The 21,651-nt window shown below is 39.7% G+C and overlaps 1 protein-coding gene across 1 annotated transcript in view; it reads left to right on the top strand.

Moving 5' to 3' along the window:
• TENM2 (teneurin transmembrane protein 2) overlaps nt 1-21,651 on the top strand; it is a 217,811-nt gene that overhangs the window by 117,683 nt on the left and 78,477 nt on the right. Inside the window, exon 8 of the mRNA XM_057376024.1 lies at nt 16,274-16,468. Within this exon, the coding sequence (XP_057232007.1) occupies nt 16,274-16,468 (195 nt within the window). The remainder of the gene's footprint in view (nt 1-16,273; nt 16,469-21,651) is intronic.

The raw sequence follows: 21,651 nt of genomic DNA, 5'->3' as shown, positions 1-21,651 counted from the left end.
ATATCTCATTTCTCCATTGTAAAATAATTTGAGGCAAGACTCGTAGAAAAATATGGAGAAAATGTGAACGAGCTCCTCAGATGGCTTTTAGAGCTTGGTCCATGCAGTAACACAGCAGTCTGAGAGCTTCCCTTTGGGTAAACCCCSGGTCTGACAGGGAACAGGATCCTTTATACCACAAATACCCTGTTACAGGGCTGACCCTGAGGCCATCAGAGGCACTGAGTGGTCAAACAGAGTCATCTGCAAAACATTTACAGGCAGAGCACAGGGACTCCTCCATCCACATGGCTCTAAAAGATTAAAGTGAAGAAACGCTGTGAGGGACAGCACAGGTTTGACTTCAGATCCRTTAGCTTCAAGAAAATGCTATGAAAATTATTGGGAAGAAGTGAACTTTTGGCCCAACCCATAGGCTGTAACACACTTTCATACCCTGATTGAAATGGAACAAACTTCACCCTCTCAAACGCTCCTGCCAAACACTGTGTGAGGTATTTTCACCATTCTCTGGAAATAGCTTATAATCAGGTATTCAGTATCAGCAGATTTACTCCGTTCTTGCTTAGGCAAGATTCCCTTTGGAGTTTACCCTTATTAAGGTTAAAGAATTTCATCTAACATACAAAAAAGGTAATGATACATTTTGATCTCATGTGGATAAGCTATGGCATAGAAAGAGAAAGAAAATCTGATAATCAAAAGATAATTCCGTGTGGAGATGTGTCCTGATAAAGCAAGTGTGAACAGTTAAAGCCAGTGGAAGATTTGCTGGGAATTGAACTGCACTGTGAGTAACCTCCTGCCCACAGCTATGTGTAGGAGTTATTGCTGAAAAGTGATGCTCTGGCCAAGGATCARCTAAAGAATCAGACATGCAGCAATGATTATCTTATTTTGGTGTGTTGCCACCTTTTTATATTCATCTCTATTTTTCTGTAACCTCTCTGATATAACCACTGAAGTATATCAAGAAGTCCTTCTTGCTTARCACTCTTGCTGTGTATGTCTGATAATAGTTTGGATTTTCAAGCTCTGTGGTGAATCTGCCAGCAGGCATCCTGCATCACATCCTGCCTGTCACCACTTGGGGATGGAGGTCAGTGTTACAACCAGTTGAGTTCCTACAAGTGACTCTGAGTTATAATTTCATTTCATCCCATAAGATGTTTGAAGGGCATGCAACTCTTCCACTCCTTTAACAAAAACACTCCCAAAGACACTGGCAAGTACTGTTTTGCAACTGTGAGCAGAGCCTCCTTTAATTTTGCATTTTTAAATACTTGGATTTGCATCATAAGCATCTYCAGCTAATCTGAAAAGGGGAACAGTGCACCATCACGTGGATTTCTACACTGACATGATGAGCGTAGCCTGCTAAGAGATGGTGTCCAATTTGTGAAAAAAGGACAAAAATTGAGCCAAGTAGCTTATGTCAACTGCCATGAAGTTGCCATTTAGCCGATACACCTGGTTGATTATGCAATGTAATAAGAAATATGTTTAATATTTTAATCTAAATGGATTGAAGGCTTTTGGGTTTTTTAACTCCAGAAATTTGTGCGATGTTTGATCAGTTGACTTTTTAATCTGAATTTAAGAGCTCTAATTATTCAGATTTATGTTATTCGCAATTTCTTTTCCTGTTCTCCTTGTGTGGGTTTTTCATTATTTTATTTTCATTCTGTTTGTTTTTGGCTTACTGGCAAAGGACGGCGCCACTTTAATAAGTATAAAAAGAAGGGTAGGTTTTTTTAAATTTCTTTTTATTTCTTTTGCAACATCTATTTAGTTTGAAATAGCTGTAAAGTGTAGTGTCTCTCTCTTTAAATTTATTCTGATGGATTTGCTGTTTGCACCACAATAAGAGTTCTTACCATTGCCATTTTCTTTGTTATGTGTGGGTTATTAATCTCTGTATAAAAAAATGTAAAAAGCTGACAATTATTAGGTAAGTAAGGTATAATTGCTAGAAGTAGCAACTCTTGCTTTTTTTCAGTTGTTATTCTGATTTCAGTTGTTTGAGACTGGCCCTGAGGATTTTCAGAGGCTTACTGCTCRCACAATAGTGCATAAAGTAATATTCTTTCATCCATTGAGTTTTCTRCTTGAAACTGTTCTCTTTGTGCCATGTCCAGAACACTCTCAGTGGCATAGGATGTTCTGGGAGTGATTGTCATGGAGAAAACACCAATTTWGGGGTGCATCCTGCAGAATAATTCAGTATTTGGTTGATTGCTATAGAGCACATGGCCCACACGAATGACTGATGTCCAGTRATGTAAAGGAGTGTGAGTTGGGGGTACAGTATTTCTCTTCTTAACTTGGCTGGAAATTTTAGGAACTGAAAACAGCTTGAGCAGACAGAAACCTCCTGGACTGTGAAAGGGAAGGTGGGGGATATAAATAATTAATAAACATTTTTGCTTTGCCTGTCCTCACATGGCCACGGCCTCACAGAAGAGAGGGCACACCTGAGCTGAGGCAGCACTTTGGGCATCCYATGGCACAGTCAGAGTGGGGAATGGTCCTGAGCCATCCCAGTGACTCTGTGCCAATGTCTGAGCAATGGTCATAGCTGAGTGAAGGAGGGTGGGTTAAACACCACAATGCCATCACCAGGTGGGTGTGCAGAGCAAAGCGCTGGAAAGGAGCAGCAGTGCAGGAAAAATGCCAGGTTTGGGACGTTATTAAGATATTGTCACGAGCAATGGTATTTGTTAAAGCTGATCTTTTGTGGTTAGTACTTCATAAGCAAAGGAAATAAATAAATCAGCACCTGACTTCAGGGATTTACCACCTCAGTGCAAGTTTGAAGGGAAAGAATGGGAACCGAGGGATGGATATGAAGATACAGGAAAAAYGGTGATAATTCAGTGAAATAAACACACCAGCAGTGTGACTGTGGCCACTATGGCAAAAGGCAGATTTAAAGAGGGATAAAAGGGCAGAGAAAACTTAATGGATAATGGAGGGCAAATAGGGCCTTCAAAGGGGAGACTGAGCATAGGAAACAGCTCAAAAAAAAGGCAGTTCTGAAATGTGACTTTCAAAATTGTCCTAAATCCTAGGAAKGTTGAAATCAGAATTCAAGCAGTGAGCAGTGTGGGGTGAAGGGGATCTGTGGATGAAGTTAGAGCACGAAGCTCATGTTCCATGAGATAAAAGACCTGAAATAATATGGGGAGAGAAGAGCCACACAGCTAAAGGTTAGATTAATAAATTAACAATATGATTATTGAAGCATTGCTGCACATGATTGAAGAAGACTGAATTTATCGGTGTGGAGAAAAAGATTATTTAATGTAGATTTTATTTGCTGGAAGCCAGGCCAGAATTCYGACCAAGAGATGAAATGCAAAAACAGACCTGTTAAACTTTGTCAAAGGCTGAATGTGAGGCGAGAGAAGCAGTAAAAAAAAAAAAAAAAAATATCCAGATTATGAACCTTAATGAAAGGTAGAACGATAGTATTGTCCACGATGATAGGGCAAGAATGCAGGGTAGGGCTGAGAAGTAGTGGGATAGAGAAAAAAAAAAAAGACAAATTAAAGAAGAAATAACTATTGGTAAGCATTTTTGATGTTCATAATCATAGCATGTCTCATCTTACACTTACATCACACAAGGAAAAAAGAAAAGTGTGCTTTTCTTTGGAAATGCTGCATTCCTGACTTGTCACCCACACACATCTCACATCCTTTCTTGCAGTTGACAGAATTCAGCATGTTCAGTTCTCTCTTTGTGTCTCTTTCTGGGTGGGTTTGTTTTTGGGTTTGGTGTGTTTGTGTGTGTGTGTGTGCCAACTTTAGCGCGTGCTGCCGCAGCGGCTCAGCCCTGCCTTGTCACTCAGAGCTTCTCTCGGTGGGTGGAAGCAGCGCTTTGGTTCTGGAACAGACACGGCTGTCTCTGGCAAYGTTCCCCTCCAGCAGCTCCCACCTCTCTGACTCAGTACCTTAAAATGCCTTTGTTGGGAATTTTTTCTTCTCGTTTTCCCAGGCTCGTGTTTTATTAGCAGGTTATTTTCATTTCTTGCAAACTGGTCATGTCCTCAGCTGCCTTCCAGTGATTTCTGTGTGCAGGGCACTGATCACCTGCCTGCCCTTGTTTTTCTTAGTTTTACAAAATTGCATTACCCCCTAAAAAGGGGTTTTTGCCATTAGCTCTGCCTGAAATTAATTAGAGAGTAAATAAATAGACACATAACCTATTTTGATGATGACTGACAGCCATTGCTGTCTATGAGCTGCTAGCTCGCCTGCATGAAATGAGATGGTAGCTTTGATCCAGTGTCAGGTAGACAAGGAGAGCCAACACGAAATCCATCACTGCAGCTCTTTCTAATTGGCMATTTAAACAGGAGCCAGGAGCTGAAGGGGTCACAGGCTGGATTCTGTCAGATTGTTGTTGGTCACAGCTCCAAGATGGGTTTGGAGCACTCAGACAYGGGAGCCACCGTGTCTGGGCTGAGCTTCCCTCATCAGCCCTCTGCATTCTGCTGGAGATTGGAAGARCAGGGCACTGGAGAGTCTGGACTCCAGAATCCTACAGCAGATACCTCTGTAGGTTACATCTCTGCTGCTACACAGAATCATTTCACATCCGAACATTTTGATGCTGCTTAGGAACGTGTGCCTGTCCCTCTAGGATGCTGTAAATCCAACAGGAGGATTGGCAGCACTCAGGTGCTCCCTTTTCTGCACCAGGCTGCAACTGGAGCTTCATTCCCTTTGCATTCTTTGTAACAGACAATTTGCCAAGTTGAAATAGAGCCCAGGAGCTGTTTTTACCGTTGGAAGTACTTGAGAAAACAGACTTTARGAACGTAGGTTTCAGCATGCAAAATATTAACTTCTCACTGTCCTGAAAGTTTTTGTGGCTTCTGCTTATTCCAGCATTGAATTTACTGTTATGAAGAATTTATCTTGAAAAGATCTCCTTCTGAATCCTTTTAATTAGGRGTGCTGCCATTGTTTAGAAGCATGTCCTTCCTTCTTTTTGTTATAGTTGGGCTTCTGCAGAGCAGCAAAAATGCTTTAAGTTTTTTTAAAGCTATGTATTTAATGTTGTTAAATACACCTGATGGTTGCATCTAGTGTAGCAATTTAATTAGCATGTTTTCTGTATTAAACCACCRGTAAGGTATGGGCAAATTTGTGCATGGGAGTTATATCATCCTTTCACATGTTTCTGAATTCATGCTGCAGCCTGTGAACTTGAAATTATGGATGATTCCTTTTCCCAGAGAGCTTGTAGGATAGTGGTGCAGCTAAGAAGGCAGATTTGTTCTGTAGGAGAAAATTTCCAAGACAAAGCTAAAAGGATTAAGGAAAAAAAAAAGGGGAATGCTGAGGAATTCAGTAATGAAGAAAAAGAATAATTGACAGAAGTCACTAATGCCACTAATGTACAAAACATGATAGGTCTAAARTGGACATGTAAGGAATTAGAAGCCTGTGATTTCAGTGAATACTCAGGTATTTTTATGTGACCATTCACTATCTTACCTAGAGAAACTCAGAAACCAAAGAGAGCCACAGGCAGCACTGCAGCCGAGCTGGAACCAAATATTATTGGCTTAGTAGGATAAGAAAGTTTGCTTTGTTTATGTCCAAGATGGAAAGCACRTGGAAAAACAGTAAAATCTTATTAATGRWTTTTTCTTCAACAGCATTATATAAYATTTTCATACTTAWTAAAARCTGGGTGCATTCATTTGATCTCTCACAGCTGCCTTTGAAGGCTGCTGCATTATCAGTTACTTCTCTTTCTTCCCAGCACAAACACACCTTTTTGCACAAATACTTTCTGTTACAATGGGGTTCCAATAAATAGAATATTTCAAAAGATTCTGAGGGCAGCAAGTGGACATGCATACAAATACATCCAGGACACAAACCATTGTGCACCTCAGTTGTGGCAAGCCAAAAATCTTTTGTCCTTTATAATATTTCCATTGGCGGCCAAGAATTTCTCTGCTCCAGCTCTGCTCTGTTGAGCTGAATTGTGCTGGCTGTGCTGTGTGCTTTGTAATTTGTTTTTGTGTTTAATTGGTTAGCTTATTTAATTGTRCTGCAATCTATACTTTGGTTTTACTTTGCTTTGTCTCCCTGGGATTGTACTGGTGTTTGTTTATTTCATTAAGTTCCAAGAGTTCATCTCTGCAGTTGTGTTGGGATCAGCTTGGAGTCCTTGTGATGATGGTAAATGTCATTGAAGCAGCTATGATTAAGCAGGATTGTGAATCACATTACAGAAATACAGCTGTTGTAAGACATCCTTAGTCATTTGCCAGCCCTGAATAACAGAAACAGCCCTGAATCATAGCTTCAGATGTCAGCATGCGTGACTTTTTTCATACCTACATTATATCTGGATTTGAACCTGTAATTTAAATATTTTTCTRTATTTAGTCCCTATGTCAGTGAGATTAAATTCAGCTGTCAGCCCCATTCACTTTCTCAAACAAACAAAATCTAATTCAAATGTGGAAAAATATTTAAATATATGCAGCTAATATGGAACTGTGCATTTAAATATGTTGTGATGTAACTTTTTGGGCAGATTTAATAAGGTAAATAATAATAACTAAAATGAGACCAAACCAGCCTGCATTTCATATACCCTGAACACTGCAGCCTGTGGGTGCAATCTTGCAGCTATTGCACTGCTGTGTGACCTGAACTAAGCCATTACAGAGAAGCAAGAGCTTTTACAGCATTCACAGGGAATGGTGTAAAAACTTACTGAAAATATTTGAAGGAATATTTCACTTTTTTTTGCTCCTTCTTCTAGAAGCATAAGTGACTTCAYGCTGTTAGTGCTTTTCTGTTATGAATCACAACACAGATGTTTGGAAGCAAATTTCTGGTATTTGATGTTAGTCCTTACTGCTGCTTTTTGTGAGCTTGAAGCRTCAGCTCTTTGATTCCTCACTGACTCTTTCTACTGAGATACCAACTGAAACCTCTGAAATAGTTTAGTTTTCCCTTCCTCCGCAGTTTTCCTCGTGATGAAGTTATCAAAACACACGAATGAAGATCTACATGCCTGACTGTGACAGTAGCTGATTTCAACATCTGTTGGTTTCCATCTGTTGGTGGGAAGTAAAACTTGTTTCTCTGCACGGTCTTGTATCGACTTCACTGCTTATATCTAAAGCAGGAATTTCACAGCTCTGATTCTTTGTTACACACAGAAAAAGAGTTGGTTTGGCTGGTTTGGGTTTTTTCCTTTCTTTTCAAAGGCATAAAATAAGTAGCAAAGTGATCAGTGTCGTTCTTCTGTGTTAAATCAGAACCAGAGGAATGAACTTCCATTTCCTTGAATGCATTGATGCATGTGAAAAAAAGATTGAACTCTGCTGCTCTGAAATGATGGAGCAGATAGGGAGAACTGAASTGGATTGGCTGCAAATCCTGTTCAYGTACTCTGTGGAGAACTTCRGYSTGCCCTTTAGCWCAGGCAGAGCTTCTGCAAAGGTGGAGAAACAGCCAGGCTGACCAAGGGCTGAATCCAGAATGATCTGACAGACAAAGTCCTCAAGACATCTGACTCCTGCCACAGTTAGCTGATTTATCAAGTGTCAGTGCACTCAAATGTCCTCTCTTGTCTCTGTCTCCAATCTGCAGTTTGTTTTATGCCACCTGAAATTCTTTTTTATGTGCAGCTGTGACTTCTCCAGTGTCACAGTGGTTTTTTAGTCTCCCCCTGAAGCATTCCAGTGTCTTTATCTAAGATCTTTGTTGGTATTTAGTGAGACTGCCTAAGYTCATCTTCACAAAAGCAGTCACTGGGGCTTCAGTCTATTCAGTCCACTGTTAAATACTTCTGAGGTGTTTGATATTGGTTTTGCTTCGATTTTCCTATTCTTATGGACTGCATTGTTACTGTTATTGAAAGTAACAGGGGTTAAATAATCAAGCGAAATTTACTTGTACCAAGTGAGCAGCCTCAAAGTGACCAGTTAAAAAAATTGCYGTGTTTCTGGAAATTGGTGCTAGACAGTGTGGGAAGACACGTTTTTTTTTTTCTTACATGGATTTTTTTGTAACAGTTGTTAAGCAAAGCAATTATCTAATGGAAATAGATACTTTGTACAGTGGTAGAGGAGGGAACAAGAGTTTTCTTTTTGACAGATAGGCTCATGCTGAAGGCGTGAGAAAAAATATGACCCCTCTGATAAATCTGGGCCAAAGCAAAAGTTTGCTGAGTGTTCAGAAGAATGTAAATATTAATTGTGCCTTTAATGCTGTCCAGTCACTTCTGTAAAAATCATGCCATTTYTTTTGTGGAACAGCTTAAGTACTTATCGATTGAGAGCTTCTATAACTCCCCACATGGAGGCATCCCCATATCTCTACAGGTATTTTAAATGAATTGAATTAATCATAGGCTTAAAAGTCTCTAGTGATCTTCGTTAAGTTTCCCGGGTTTAATTAAAACATCTGTGCAGTTTTAATTTATCGATTCATCCAACTCATATGTCATGTTTTTAACACACCCCAGCATGCTCTGCATCATTTTTAACCCGATTTCCACTTAACTAAAGCAATTAAATTCACCCCGGATTAATTAAAGCATCCATACTTTAGTGCTTAAGTCAGCGTGCGCTGCTTTCCCCAAATGGTTTCTGAATGTCAGAGATTTGACACACCTGATGGGTTTTTTGTCCTTCTGGAAATTCTTCTGGGGGTTTSTTCCTCTGCAGTTGGGCAGAGCTTGGTAAGGGGTTGGAGCAGGGAGAGCAGAGCACGATTGCTGTGAGGGACATTTGCTCCTGACCCAGTGCCTGCCAGGGCACAGCAGCGCTGCTGTTAAACCATTTAAATTAATTAATTAAGTCTGTTMTGCAGTCAAGGCAAATGGTTTCAGGAAGAAACTACTAAACCACCTCATGTCTTTATAGCTCTTCATTTTCCTGCTTCTGGATGATTTTCTAGACGTTGATTTCTGCTTGGAAGAGYATGAGCTTTAGAGCAGCCCAAAAGTTGTTTTAGATCTTTCTAATTGTCTATTTTTAAGAAGATTTCAGCCTGATGGAAGTCAGTGAGTTTAGTGATCTCTGGAGAGCTGTCAGACCAGTCACTGTTCTTCCTGACCCTGCAAACAGCAGATTTGTGAGGCACAAAGAGCAGAGAAAAGTCTTGGATTCATTCWGTCTTCCATTCCAGAATGATTTTCTTGGTCCTGATTTTGCTAGGGGTGGAACAGCTTCTCACAAGGAAAGTAGCATAAAAATAGCATAAACTAGTAAAAGAGAAACAACATAAACCATGGAGTGGTCTTAGGAGTTATGTCAGATTTTCATATCCAGAAATGAATTTCAGTAAAAATCAACAGGCTTGAAAACAAGTAGTGAAATGTGCAGCYGACTGATTAAAATAGGTTTAAACAGAAAATATGAAGGAAAGTGCTGTCAAACAAAAGCACTGTATTTTCAGACTACAATGAAGTAGATTTATATGTCTTCTAATTTTTAGAATTGTCTTGTGGGCTAATACTTGGTRTAACAAGGGATGTGATAATTAAGGGCAAATATTTGGTGTAATAASGGATGTATAATAAAATAAGGGATGTCTCAGTACTTTTTTGTTTATAATATTAATATAAAGTCTAGAGCCAACATTTGGAATCAGGTTGACAGCAATTAAATTTTTTAATAACTGGGCTGATTTTCTAAAATGAAAATGCTTTCAATTCCTTTGGGTGTAGTGATTTTGTGGGTTTGAAGACATTTAGATTAAGATTGTTCATATATAAACAAGTATAACTTCATGTTAGGAGAATGGTAGCTTGGTTGTGGCTTTTGCAGTTAATTTGGAATTATTCAGGGCTTCGGTAGACAGTTGTAGGATTCAGCTTCAGCATCAGTAAAACATGTCTTCACCTGCTTATTTATTAATCTAATTTGTGCAATGAAGAGAAATTAACATTTGTAGTCTAAATGCTGCATATGCATCACCAACATAAAGATCAAAAAGAGAAAAACACGGTGCAGTGTGACTCTACTCACATTTATCAAGTGTTTGGAACCAGGCAATTGTAGACAACATTTTTCTTGCATCTTTCCTCCATTTCTACTCTAGTTTGGAGCTGACCTGGAGTGCATTCATAGGCTTCAGATGAGACTGTCAGTAACTGGGATCCATCTTCTTTATCTGTTGGCAAAATCGTGCATAATCTCTCGGCAGTAACAGCTTAATCTCTACTAAAGGGAGTCCAAGTGTGAGGTATTACAGAGTCTGCATKAATTATCCCCTGGAGAACCTGCACCCAGAAGGGTCACTGGCAGGGCTCAGTGCTAAGAAGTTTGACCTACATCTGTCTTAACTTGAATTCCTGATGGTCAGTGAAAAAAAGAACAACTTCGGTTTCATTATAGAAGTGTGCATTTAACCTCTTTACATAACTTGGAATTTGTGCAACTCCGTATCCAAATAGCAGAGCAAGACTGCCCACTCATTTCAGAGAATTTTTGTGACTGAAATTTACTTCCTCCTCCTAAACAGGAGCACCTACAGATAATCCTTATTAGRTCTGACAAAATTCTATACAGTTTACAAGGGCTGAACATACCTGACATAGGAGGAAATAAATGTCTCCAGAATGGGTTTTTGTTTTTCTGAATGTGTTTGTTTGTTTAGATGGAAGTAAAGCTCTGGGTAAAGCTCTGAGACCAAAGTTCCCTTTCACCCAGGATTTCAGCTATGATGGTTGCATACAGCAGATGTTTGAGGGAGAGCAAAAATTGTATTTGTCTTTGTTGCTTCTCTGTCCATTTTTCCTGGTTCCAGAGATAATGTGTGCTAGGACTTGCTACAATAGCTGAAGCCTCTTTGTGTTCAGCAGCCTTTGTAGATTTTCCTTCCATTAATTTGTCTAATTTTGTGATCAATCATGGAATGWTCTTCCATGAGTTTTAACTTGTCAATTAATCTTGTTAAAATTGTTTGATGGAGCAGTCAGCAGTACTCAGGCATTGCTGATGGTTTCCAAGTGCTCTGATAGTTCAGCCTTAAGTTCACACTTGAAGTCCTGATTTTCCATACTGTTTACACTGGGAACAGCCAGCCAAGTTTATGTTTTTTGCACACCAGCTTGGGGTAAGAAGAGTGTGTTTTAAATGCAAAATTGGGGCTTGCAAGTGTTATGGATTGAACCATTCTGGCCCTTACYCAAACACCACCCCTTGGTGCAGCTTTGTCATAGTCATCTCACCACAAAATCCTGTGGTATATACATGAAAAAAATTAGATAGCACAAAAAAATTATATTCATCCTCTGCCATGTTAGAAAATTTATATTTGAATGGAAAGCAGATTTGCTTGCAAAGTAAGAGTGATACAAGGGCATCACTTGTGACTTGGTCCAGGACGGGGAAGAATCATTGATGAAAGTTCAAAAACCTTTCAAATCTGCCTGTATTTGTACCCAGAGACTCAAATAACTCTGAAGAGAATCATACCAATTTGTCTGTTTTATGAGGAGGAACTGAAGGAGTCTGCAGCCTTGATCCTGGTGGTACAGGACTCTCTGCACCAGGGTAAAGTTTGCTCTGCAGCGAGAGACATCAACCATAGCTCTGCCGTCACATCCTGTTGGGAGCTGCAAGGAACAGAGGAAGGCTCTCAGCTGTGGAACTAATCCCAGTTCTCCAAAAGCCTCCCAGAGCTTGTCTGCTCAGAGGTTTGCTGGTTTCTTGCCTTGTCCTAGGAGAACTGCCCTGGTGAGTGTGTGTGTGCAAGGAGAGCACAGCCTGCAGCTGGGATAGCTGGGGGTTGGCACCGGACCCTTGGAGGGTTGGAGGCCAGACCCTTTGGGCTTTATCCCTTGCCATCTCCTCTCCTCGTCCTTGTGTGATGGGCCAAAATCACACCAAATCACCTGTCCTTGTGCATCAAGGAATATGAACGTCACTCCAAAATAACCTTTAGAGAGGGAACTTTCAGAGGATGTTTGGCTTATCTTTCCCTATCAGTGGATATTCTCAAATGTGTGCAGCCCACAGGACTCTCACAGGTCTGTTTATCACCTGAGACCCATGTTAAGAACTTAGTGTGATTTTATTTAATACCAGTGAAAGACATAATCCCATAACCAAAGACCAATTAGTAGCTGCTATGCTCATCCAAACTTCAGTCCGGATATACACCTTTCAGCCCAACTTGCTCAARTGTTGCCATAACTACTCCTGAAGACCTCTGTCCACATTTTGACAGTGCTGGAGTGAGAAGAGCAGTCATCTCTCCACATAAATGAGATGAAACTTGGTTGTTCTATTACATAAAACACCTTCCTTCACATTGCTTCAGCAGTCTTTGAGCACTCAGTGCTGTCCTGGAGCAGGGACCATCCTCTTCACATGGGGAAACAAAAGCAGTCCTTGAATGCAGAAGAATCTTGAGGAGTTTGCACATCAACTGAAGCTGCTGGGTTGTAAAATGAGATTGGAGTGATTTGGGTCTCATCCTGCAGCACTGTGGTCCAGCAAAAAGGCACAGCAGAGCTCTTTTCAGGCTACCTGCCCCTGTTTTCCATGGAAAAGCAGCTTCATTCTCTCTTGCTCACATGGGACAGACTATAAACCATAGCAAGAACATCATGAGGAGCTGTTTATAACAGCAGTGACAAGGCAGCTTCTTATAACCTACAACTTCTTGTGTCCTTGCTTCCATGTTTCTCCTTCAGTCTTAGCGACATGGCAGTCATGGAAATGCTGAAATCTGACCCAGAATTGCTGTCATTTTTCTTATCCTCAAAGTGRYAYTCCTGTKACAGAGTTTGTGGGGTAACTCCAGSAGAGGGTTGTAGATTAAACTGTGGCTTTAAGTTGCTAGTATCTTAATCTTCAGTGTGTCCCCTTCATCCCTAAGGTTAAGTGACAGATTCCCTTGTTTGTCCTGAGTCAGTTCTGGTGTCACTGGCACCGTGACCACCCTGGCAAACCCCTGAAGGCAGATTGCTGTTCACCTCACAGACAAGCTTCACCAGGACTGAACAGATTTGTGAGCCATAGCACGACCTCTGACCTGATAGAAACATGAAGAGAGGAATGAAAAGCTGGAACATGGCTTTCAGCTTTGCGTAAATTCCTGAAGCACCACAGCAGAGTCAGGGAGCACTAAAAAAACTGCTGTGGGAGCCCTTTAGCCCACGACCCAGCAGCACCCAGTGACCTTTCTCCTGCCATGCCAGACTCTGATATCTCAGAAGCTGAACCCAGCAAATCCAGGTCAAAAGCAGGAGCTAAGAATGGCTTTCCTATGGACAAGTTCCAAATAGCAGATGCTCATCACTTTCAGCTGGACTGCAGGTACCCATTGCTGAATGAGACTTGGGGGCAAAGCAAGCAGAGAAGTGATCTTACAGCATGTCTGTGGGACAGAATTATAGGTCTAGACCACCCTAGGTAGGACTACAGTGGTCACAGTTAAGTGGCATGGGTTTTTTTGTTGTTGTTTTGGTTTTCTCTTGTTATYTTAATAATGGGTTTATTTCTGCTCTTTCCCTCTTTCAAGGGAGTGTGCTGTTTAGATAGAGTTATTGTCTTTATTTAAGTTTTCACTCYAGAGGGGAGGTTTGCAGAACAGATATCCTTTCAGGAATTGAGCAACATTCAACATTCAACATTGTTTGTAAAACAACAAAACAAAAATATCTGTTCCTTACTCGTATCCAGCCTGTGATTCAGCTCCAAGTTTTTGTCTTTATAACTACTTGAACAAATGTGGTTTGTCCAGACAAACTGTGTAATGCCTACAGATCCATTTAGCTTTCCTGGGACATGTTCCTTCTGTGCAGCTTTATCTCAGCACGGTGAGGAGTTGGATGGGCAGAAGAATGTCCTAGGGCAGTTGGGAAATATACACTGAGAAACCATCAATAATGACTGAGAAACCATCAGTAATGACACCTCTGAGTCTGCAGTGGCATGGAACCATGCAGAGAATTTGCCATATTGCCTCCTTCTGTGGTGGACTTGGTTAAAGAGACCTCAGGCTCACCCCACACAGGAGCTGAGGGTGCTTAGTCCTGGACAGAGATTGTTGTGTCAAAGTGAGTTCCAGATAAAGGGCCAGAGTCTGTGTGATGTCTCAGGGTGTGCAAGGTGACACCAAGAAATTTGCCACTGGTGGTTACTGCAGCTCTTCAGGACAGGCTGCCTTGTGATCACTCACCCAACATCCTCTGCACCATGGCAAATAAAGAGAGCAGGACGGAAATTGTTGCCTTTCTTACCCTGATTTGAGAAAACCTATCAGTGTCAGCCCAAAACAAGCCTTTAAATCACAGTGAAATGGAGAGGTGTGGATGAAGGAACTGTGCCCCCAGGTCTTTGTGGCTGCAAAGGACATGGTGCCAGGCCGATCCCTTTCTTCCTGGCTCACCTGGTGCCATGCAGGAGCAGARTGCAGTGTGGGGGTAATTTTCTGTGGGTTATTTCAGTACAGCTGGCTCAGTAAACTCAGTTCTGAAATCAGCTGCTGAAAAGAAAAACCAGTAGAAATTTGGCAAAAACTTTTTCACTGAACTCAGTAAAGTGCTTGGGAACACATATCACATCTGAAATGAGAATCTTGCTGATGGAAATTATATTTTATTAAAATTTGTGTTCATTTTTGCAGTGGATAGGAAAACAACTGAACAGTTATAGTAAGAGAGAGCTCCAGGAATGCAGTAGAATAAAGTCCTCTTGCTACCAAAGGATGGATAAAATGGATCTAAGACATTGAAGCAGTAACAAAAAACCCCAAACTTCAGCATGCTGACTTTGATATTGTGCTACAGTAGAAGAGAAATAGGCTAAAAAGTATTATATATATTAAATGACATGTGGCCTATCAGTCTGTAGTGTTAATTGAAATAATTCTCAGCACTCTAAATTTTAGCTGTCGTTTCAGGTTAGAAATCTGAATTTTTTTTTTTTTTTCTGATCAATTTTTTCACATATAAAATAAGAAAATTCATTAAAAAAAATCTATCCTGCAATGTGTTTTTGCAGATCAGTGGAACAGCTAAGATTAATAAGGGTTGCAGGACTGAACAATGGAGAAGTTGGATAACTGGACCATTACACACTTCTTTGTAGGAAATCAATTACTTGGATTCTTCTTGATCATTCAGGTTAAAGGGAAGCCAAGAAGACATTAGGATCTTTTAATGATTAACAGTAGTTTTTGAGTATATTTCTGGCACTGTAAAACTAGGTGTTCATTTCTAATTACTTTGAAGGGGGSAAAGACAGGGAAATACTTTTCTGTCTTTATCAAGCTGCATCAGAGAGAAGAGCACAAAAGTGCTCCAAGCTTTTCCCCAAGACTCACTTCATTACTTGCATTTTCTGTTATTTCTCTGTCATTTTTGCCATTTCTCTGGCTAGTGACCACATCCAGTCTCTGACAAGCACAGAAGTTCACAGATTGCCATGTTCCCAAGGGAGATGTGAGCACACAGGAGTGTGAACATGACTTAGTGGAACATTTGAATGCAGCTGGGTTTTAATAAACCACTTGTTTCTTTCCGTTGCTCTGCATATGTACGACATCTGATTCCTGGCACCCAGGACCTACTGACTACCTTTATTATTCATAGGCTTCACTTCATTTACATAAATGAATATTTGYTCAGAATGTGTCTTACCCCCTGAATAATACAATGGTGAGGGGTAAGGGTTAATGGTGCTTTCTTGCCAATACACACAGAGTAAAAGCTGTCACCAGGATTCGGGAAAACAAAGTTCAGCAGGGATAGTGGTGGCAAGGTGCATTTTTAGTAGCTGAAAGCTTTTTTCATTCTTGTGTTCAGGATTCTTACACTGAAAACCAAGTGCTCTCAAAAAGTTTTGGAGACCTTAGGTTAAAGAAGTGTCACGGTAGAAAGATGCCATAAAATRAGATATTGTAAGGACTGAATGTTTTGTGTTCTATCTGTGAAAATCAGATGTTACCTAGGAAAACAAAGCAGAGTARTATCAGACTCAAATCTGTCCACATCACCTCATTAGTTATCCCAAGCATTATGAGTTTATATGTCGATAAAGGAGTTGTATTCTCAGAATGCCCAACAACATATGTGCTTTATTAAACAGCAATTTAATTATTTCTTTGGGAAGTGAAGAACYGAACCACTGTAAATTATCTCAGATCTTTTTTCCCCCAGTAAAYGAACATATTTGAGTTTGTGTAGAAGTATTTGGTAGAGGGATTGCAGTGCCCTTTACACGGCCGTGTGCGTGACCCCGTGTGCCGTTTGTGTGTGGTTCCTTTTGCAGCTGCCTGCCCCGTTCTGTGCAGTGGCAATGGTCAGTACTCCAAGGGCACCTGCCTGTGCTACAGTGGCTGGAAAGGTCCTGAGTGTGATGTCCCCRTCAGCCAGTGCATCGACCCCTCGTGTGGAGGGCACGGCTCCTGCATCGAAGGGAACTGCGTCTGCACCGTGGGCTATAAAGGAGAAAACTGTGAGGAAGGTAGGACATTTATCTGCTGTCCTGTGGGTTTGTGTCTGCTGGGTTTGGGGATTATTTAATGGRTAGGGGAAAAAAAAAGAACAGAATGAAAAAGCAAGCATAAAACTGCTGTTGGAAATAATTGTAAAAGAGGGTAAAAACTTAGTCCATCACAATTTTACTGATCTATCACAGTTCAGACAAAACTCCTGGCCTTCTATTTTGCAGTCTTAATAGTGTCTGCTACAAGTAAACCTGAATAATTCCTTTGCTGATGAGCAAAGAAAAATATTTTTTACGGATTGTGTTTACTGAACAATTTAGATGTGAAATGCAGAAGAAAAGGGAGCAGTGGTAGACAAAATTGTATAGCTTCAACTTCACACACAGCACATATCAATCACTATTAAGATAGAAGCTGATGAAAAATATTTGAAAGACTTTGATGTCCATGTTACTTACAGACTTAATGTGGGGCAAATGACTCCTGTTGGCTGCAATCATATGGGATTAAGGAAAGGTAGATGGCACAAAAGATGGCCTTTAAATGCAGAAAAGCTTTTCAGGTTGAAAGTGTCCAATTCCTCGAGTATGTAGAATGAGCAAATTTTAAAAAACAACTCATGCAAAATGTGGTCGTAGATTAAGCACAATGCTGGCTGTATTCACAGAGTTTTCTGTTAGAATGTGCAGCATAAATTGGACTGCTTTTCTTTTTAAAATATGTTATTGTCTTCCAGAGTTTATTAATCCTCCAAAAGGAGAAGCAGCTTGAGTACTGAAGTGATTGGACTGGGATGGCATGCTGTTAGGACCAAGAATTATTCTGAGTGGGTTGCAGAGTTCTGTTGATACTGTTTGTATCGATTTTTGTCTTAGCCTGTAGTGAACAGATGTTTCTCCCATCAGAAAACAAAAGGGAGAAAACTTTGGATAAACAGACCACTGAGGGTTTCATTCCTAGGACYTTTAGGACAAGATCTTGCATTAGTCTGAGTGAACTTATGGTAAAAGGAAAAAACCCAAACTTACCAAGGATCCTCATTAGTGGGACTGCAATTGTTTATTCAGTTTATTCAGTTCATTCCTGTCATCTCCTTCCACAAAATCTTCTCATCACTGGTTATTAGAGCTTTTATCCAGAATTGATTTGAAGTCAAGARTTTTTGCATTGTTTTTAATGGGCTACATTTTAAACTATATCCAGAAAATGCTGTAATGTCCTTTTTTCTCCTTAGAATTGGTAGTTCTCAGTTCTTCCTGAGTGCATGATACTAGGAAATGTTCAAAAATTATCCAAAATGCCTTGCTTTACCTATCATTCCCATCAAAATCAAAGATGGAAAAGATTGTCTTTAGCATGCTCTACAGCATCCAGTTGTTCCCCAGGAATGCAGAACCTCTCTTTCTGGTAGTAACTGTAATTCCTTCCTTGGTCTCATTGAGTTTTATACATTTCATCATATTTTCTGCTGTTGTATRAATGCTTTTGTTATTAGAGAGATTATGGTAGACGGCCAAAAATGATCCTTTTTTTTTTCATTTAATGCTCCAATTTTTACATTACAAGCCATTCCTCTCCCACTTTGGCTGTAGTTCCCAGCTACCTGGATGGAATTCTCTCCTCTTTCAATTCTCCAGAGGGCTGTGGTGTATCTGGGCCAGACACCTCAGGTCCAAAAGGGTCCTGTAAGAGAAAAGGTTCCTCTAGAGCTTAATCCATCTTATCCTAAGGTGGATGTTTGGAATGGTGACACAAAGGCATCAGCAGCTCCAGAGGAGTTTATAAAACAAACCAGTGCAGATCTTTTTGCAGAAGAATTGTGTTAACTCCAGCCAAAATAGGGAACACTACAAAACCCTGTCAGACCACAAGGCTTTTTTGGGAGGTGAATTGCTATGTGAGGTGAAAGGATATACATTATTTAATCAACACTGTGCTTGGAAGGATACATTTTTTCTTAAAAAGATGAATGGGCTACAAAGGCAGGAGGGATCGATTGCAGACTTGGAAGGGGCCAATAACATGACAGGAAAGGTTAAAGTAACCTTTTGCATATATAATTGGGCAATAAATAAGTCAATAAATTAATCTGAAAATAAATAAAAATCAACCACCATGTTTCTACTCTAAAATTCCATTTCTTCTGTACATTTCTTACATTAATTCGAGTGCTGTGGGAGTACTATATATACTATGAAGTGGCATCTCTCTAATTAATCCTCTAGTCTTAGTTAAAGTTTTTGCATGAATTTAAATTTTACCCTTTTAATGGCAGAATGATAGAAATCATATTTCTCTATTTATATATAATATATGAAATATCCTCTATTGATTTGAACTTCCAAAAGGAATGGCAGAGGGTTGATTCATTTGCCATTTTCCAACTAGGATATTGAATTAGAATAAGTGGGTCAGCATTTTTTTTTCTTCCCAATAGCTTTTTATTTCTGATATTCATCATGGCCATATTGTTCAAACAATTTACCTGAAATGAAAGTGACACCAAAATCAATATTTTTGATGCACAATTTTTGCAGCATAAACACTGTTTTTCTATTAACAAATTTGCACAGAAGATGAAGTGGGGTATTTGTCAGGCTTCATTCAGGCTGCTTTGGCGGGGGACACAAGTGAAATTGCCAAATTAGGTTAAGTTAAGGGTGGTTTTCTTGTCACTTTTCTGGTCGAGTCATTTTTCAATGACATTTAACTTCATAAGTGTAATTCATGGCTCTTTTGGGACTTCACGGTACATATTGTTCGGGAAACTCCTTGACCTCCTTTTCTGTCCTCAAGTATATAAATTGCTTTCGGTACCTTTTTTGTCAAATCTACAGAGGGCCCAACACTAAATGAGCTCTAATGATCTRAGCTGCCGGGGGGCTGTGAGTTCCAAGCCTAACGCCTTGCTGAGGCGCGTTCTCCTTTGTTTAAACACCAAAGACGGTCCGTTTGTAAATCCTGATTAAATACCACTGTAAACCCTGCTACACCTCGGGGCCASAACCTTTGCAACGCCAGTCCTGCAGTTCTCTTGCAGGTAATCACGTTATGCTCATTTTAACAGAGGATCTGGCCCGAGATGATAACTCTGAGCAGGGATTAAAACAGAACGAGATTGGAGCTCAGAGTAAAAACCCTCCTCGGTTTAAACTTTGAAAGCTACCACTTACCCAGATGATAGAACAAACCAGCTGCAAAGCACATTTGTCCAGAACAAAGGTGTTTAGTGTGTTATCCTGTAAAACAAGAGAGATTGGGGGCTTAGGGGCATTGATAGGCTCATTCTGTAAAAATAACTCAAAGCTGCATGAGCRCTGTAATTCAGGATAGAGGGAAGAGGGTTAATTTATGGAGCAGAAGGTGGTGTTTTTCATATGCTCCACATTCCTTTCATTAGTGCTTTCATTTGGAGAAGGCAGATGATACATTCCTGACAAGGAGAGTACATTATGACTTATCGTTATCTCCTAAAGTTAGCTGTCCTGTAGTGATGTTACACACATATTACCCTTCTATGTTTTCTGTTAAAATATATAATCTAAAAAAAACCTAAAAGTGGATCAAATGCAGGGGAGGAAGGAACCTTTATCCTAAAAGTAAATTGATCTAAGTTTCTGTGTGCTTTACTTCTTTATTCAATCAGATTGTTTTATCACAGCTCCGTGTCTTTTGGGTCCAACAGAAATTGTATAAAAGATGTATTGTAAACTTCAGACAGGTTGTAATTGGGCTAAGCACAAACAAGGAGTAACAATACGGGACAAGCACTCTGTGTAATTAAAAACGATTTCTGAATTTTTCAACTTTGAGATGAACCACAAACCARTCTTGGTTTGCCTTTAAATATTAAATTGCATAATAATATTTTCATGTCAGATTAACTCAGCTTTAAATCTTAAAGAAAAAAAGAAAGAGCAAAACCAAAGCTATAGCCAATGTCATCATTAAAATTAAAATCTTGTAAGGAATTTTACCATCATTTATTCCTGTACTAATGTAATCTGAATTCTGTACTCCTGTATTCTGATAACTCATGTTACTGCATCTCCAAATGTGCTTGTCYCAATCCTCTGCCTGTATCTAATCTACTCGCTTTAAATATTCTGCAGCTAAATAAAATAGTTYGACAAGGTTCTGTGTTTATAGAAAAGTTGAGATTTGAAAGATCAAGTATTGTTCACATCAGGTAGAGTGAAAATGTCTCTGCCTTAATTTAGAAGGATCGATTTGGAAAAGATGAGAGATAAATCACTTTCATTGTAAACTCAGATTTTCCTGGAGCAGCAAGAGAGAATGCCAATCATTCTTGGTCCTGCTGTTGTGAGCTAATATATACCAGTCATGAGATGAATTCAAGTTATTTAAGGCATGAATTTGACCTTGGCCTTCAATTCCACAGCAAAAGGCACTTGGAAAAGCCTCCATGTGGGTAATGGCAGTAAAGCAGAGTATTCTTACACAGATTCATGATATAAGATAAAAATTTGGAAACTCATTAATGTTACTGATAAACTTTATGTGAAAGACAGCTTGTAAMATTCCTTTATTTATCAGGGCTGAACTAGCAACTGAAATTTCATTGCATCATTTTCCATCATAACTATTTTCACTTTCTTGTGTCTGGGTTGAGATYCGTGTCTGCATCTGGTTTTATTTCCTTAAGAGAAATGATCTGCTGGTTTAGAATATGGGTTGAATAACTAGGGCTCTCAGCTACTAATGGAGCACGGATCAAACATTTCGGAAGTGCCTGAATGATTAGGAGTCTAAATGAAGCTGAAAGCCACTGACATTTTGACTTCTGGGTACTTGAAGTGGCTGTCCTAATGTTGTTCTCACAATGCTTTAGCATTTCAATAGTAATAATAGCAGTTTTTATAAAGACACTCCAAATAAAAACTCCTTTAAAACTGCAAATTATTAACTTATTTTGTCATTTAAATATAGTACATGAGTCATTGGAACTTCAGTGTATATCAGAAGATATGTCTCCAGGTTTATGTGTGGAACTCTGACTAAAATATATTTAAGTGCTATTTTTAAGTCTTCACACTTCTCCACCACAGCCTTCCCACAGTAAACTTTCACTGTTCAGTAAAACCCTGCTTTATTTATTTATTGCCAAATGTAAATTACTTCATTTTCCCATTCTCAGACCAGGTGTTCATACAGCTCGAAGAACTACCCGAATTTGCTT

Source organism: Malurus melanocephalus, unplaced genomic scaffold (assembly GCF_030028575.1).
Source record: "Malurus melanocephalus ecotype Western Australia unplaced genomic scaffold, MMel_1.1 scaffold_268, whole genome shotgun sequence".
Taxonomy (NCBI): Eukaryota; Metazoa; Chordata; class Aves; order Passeriformes; family Maluridae; genus Malurus; species Malurus melanocephalus.
The sequence above is the reverse complement of the archived record's forward strand: the minus strand, read 5'-3'. Positions and strand labels throughout refer to the sequence as shown.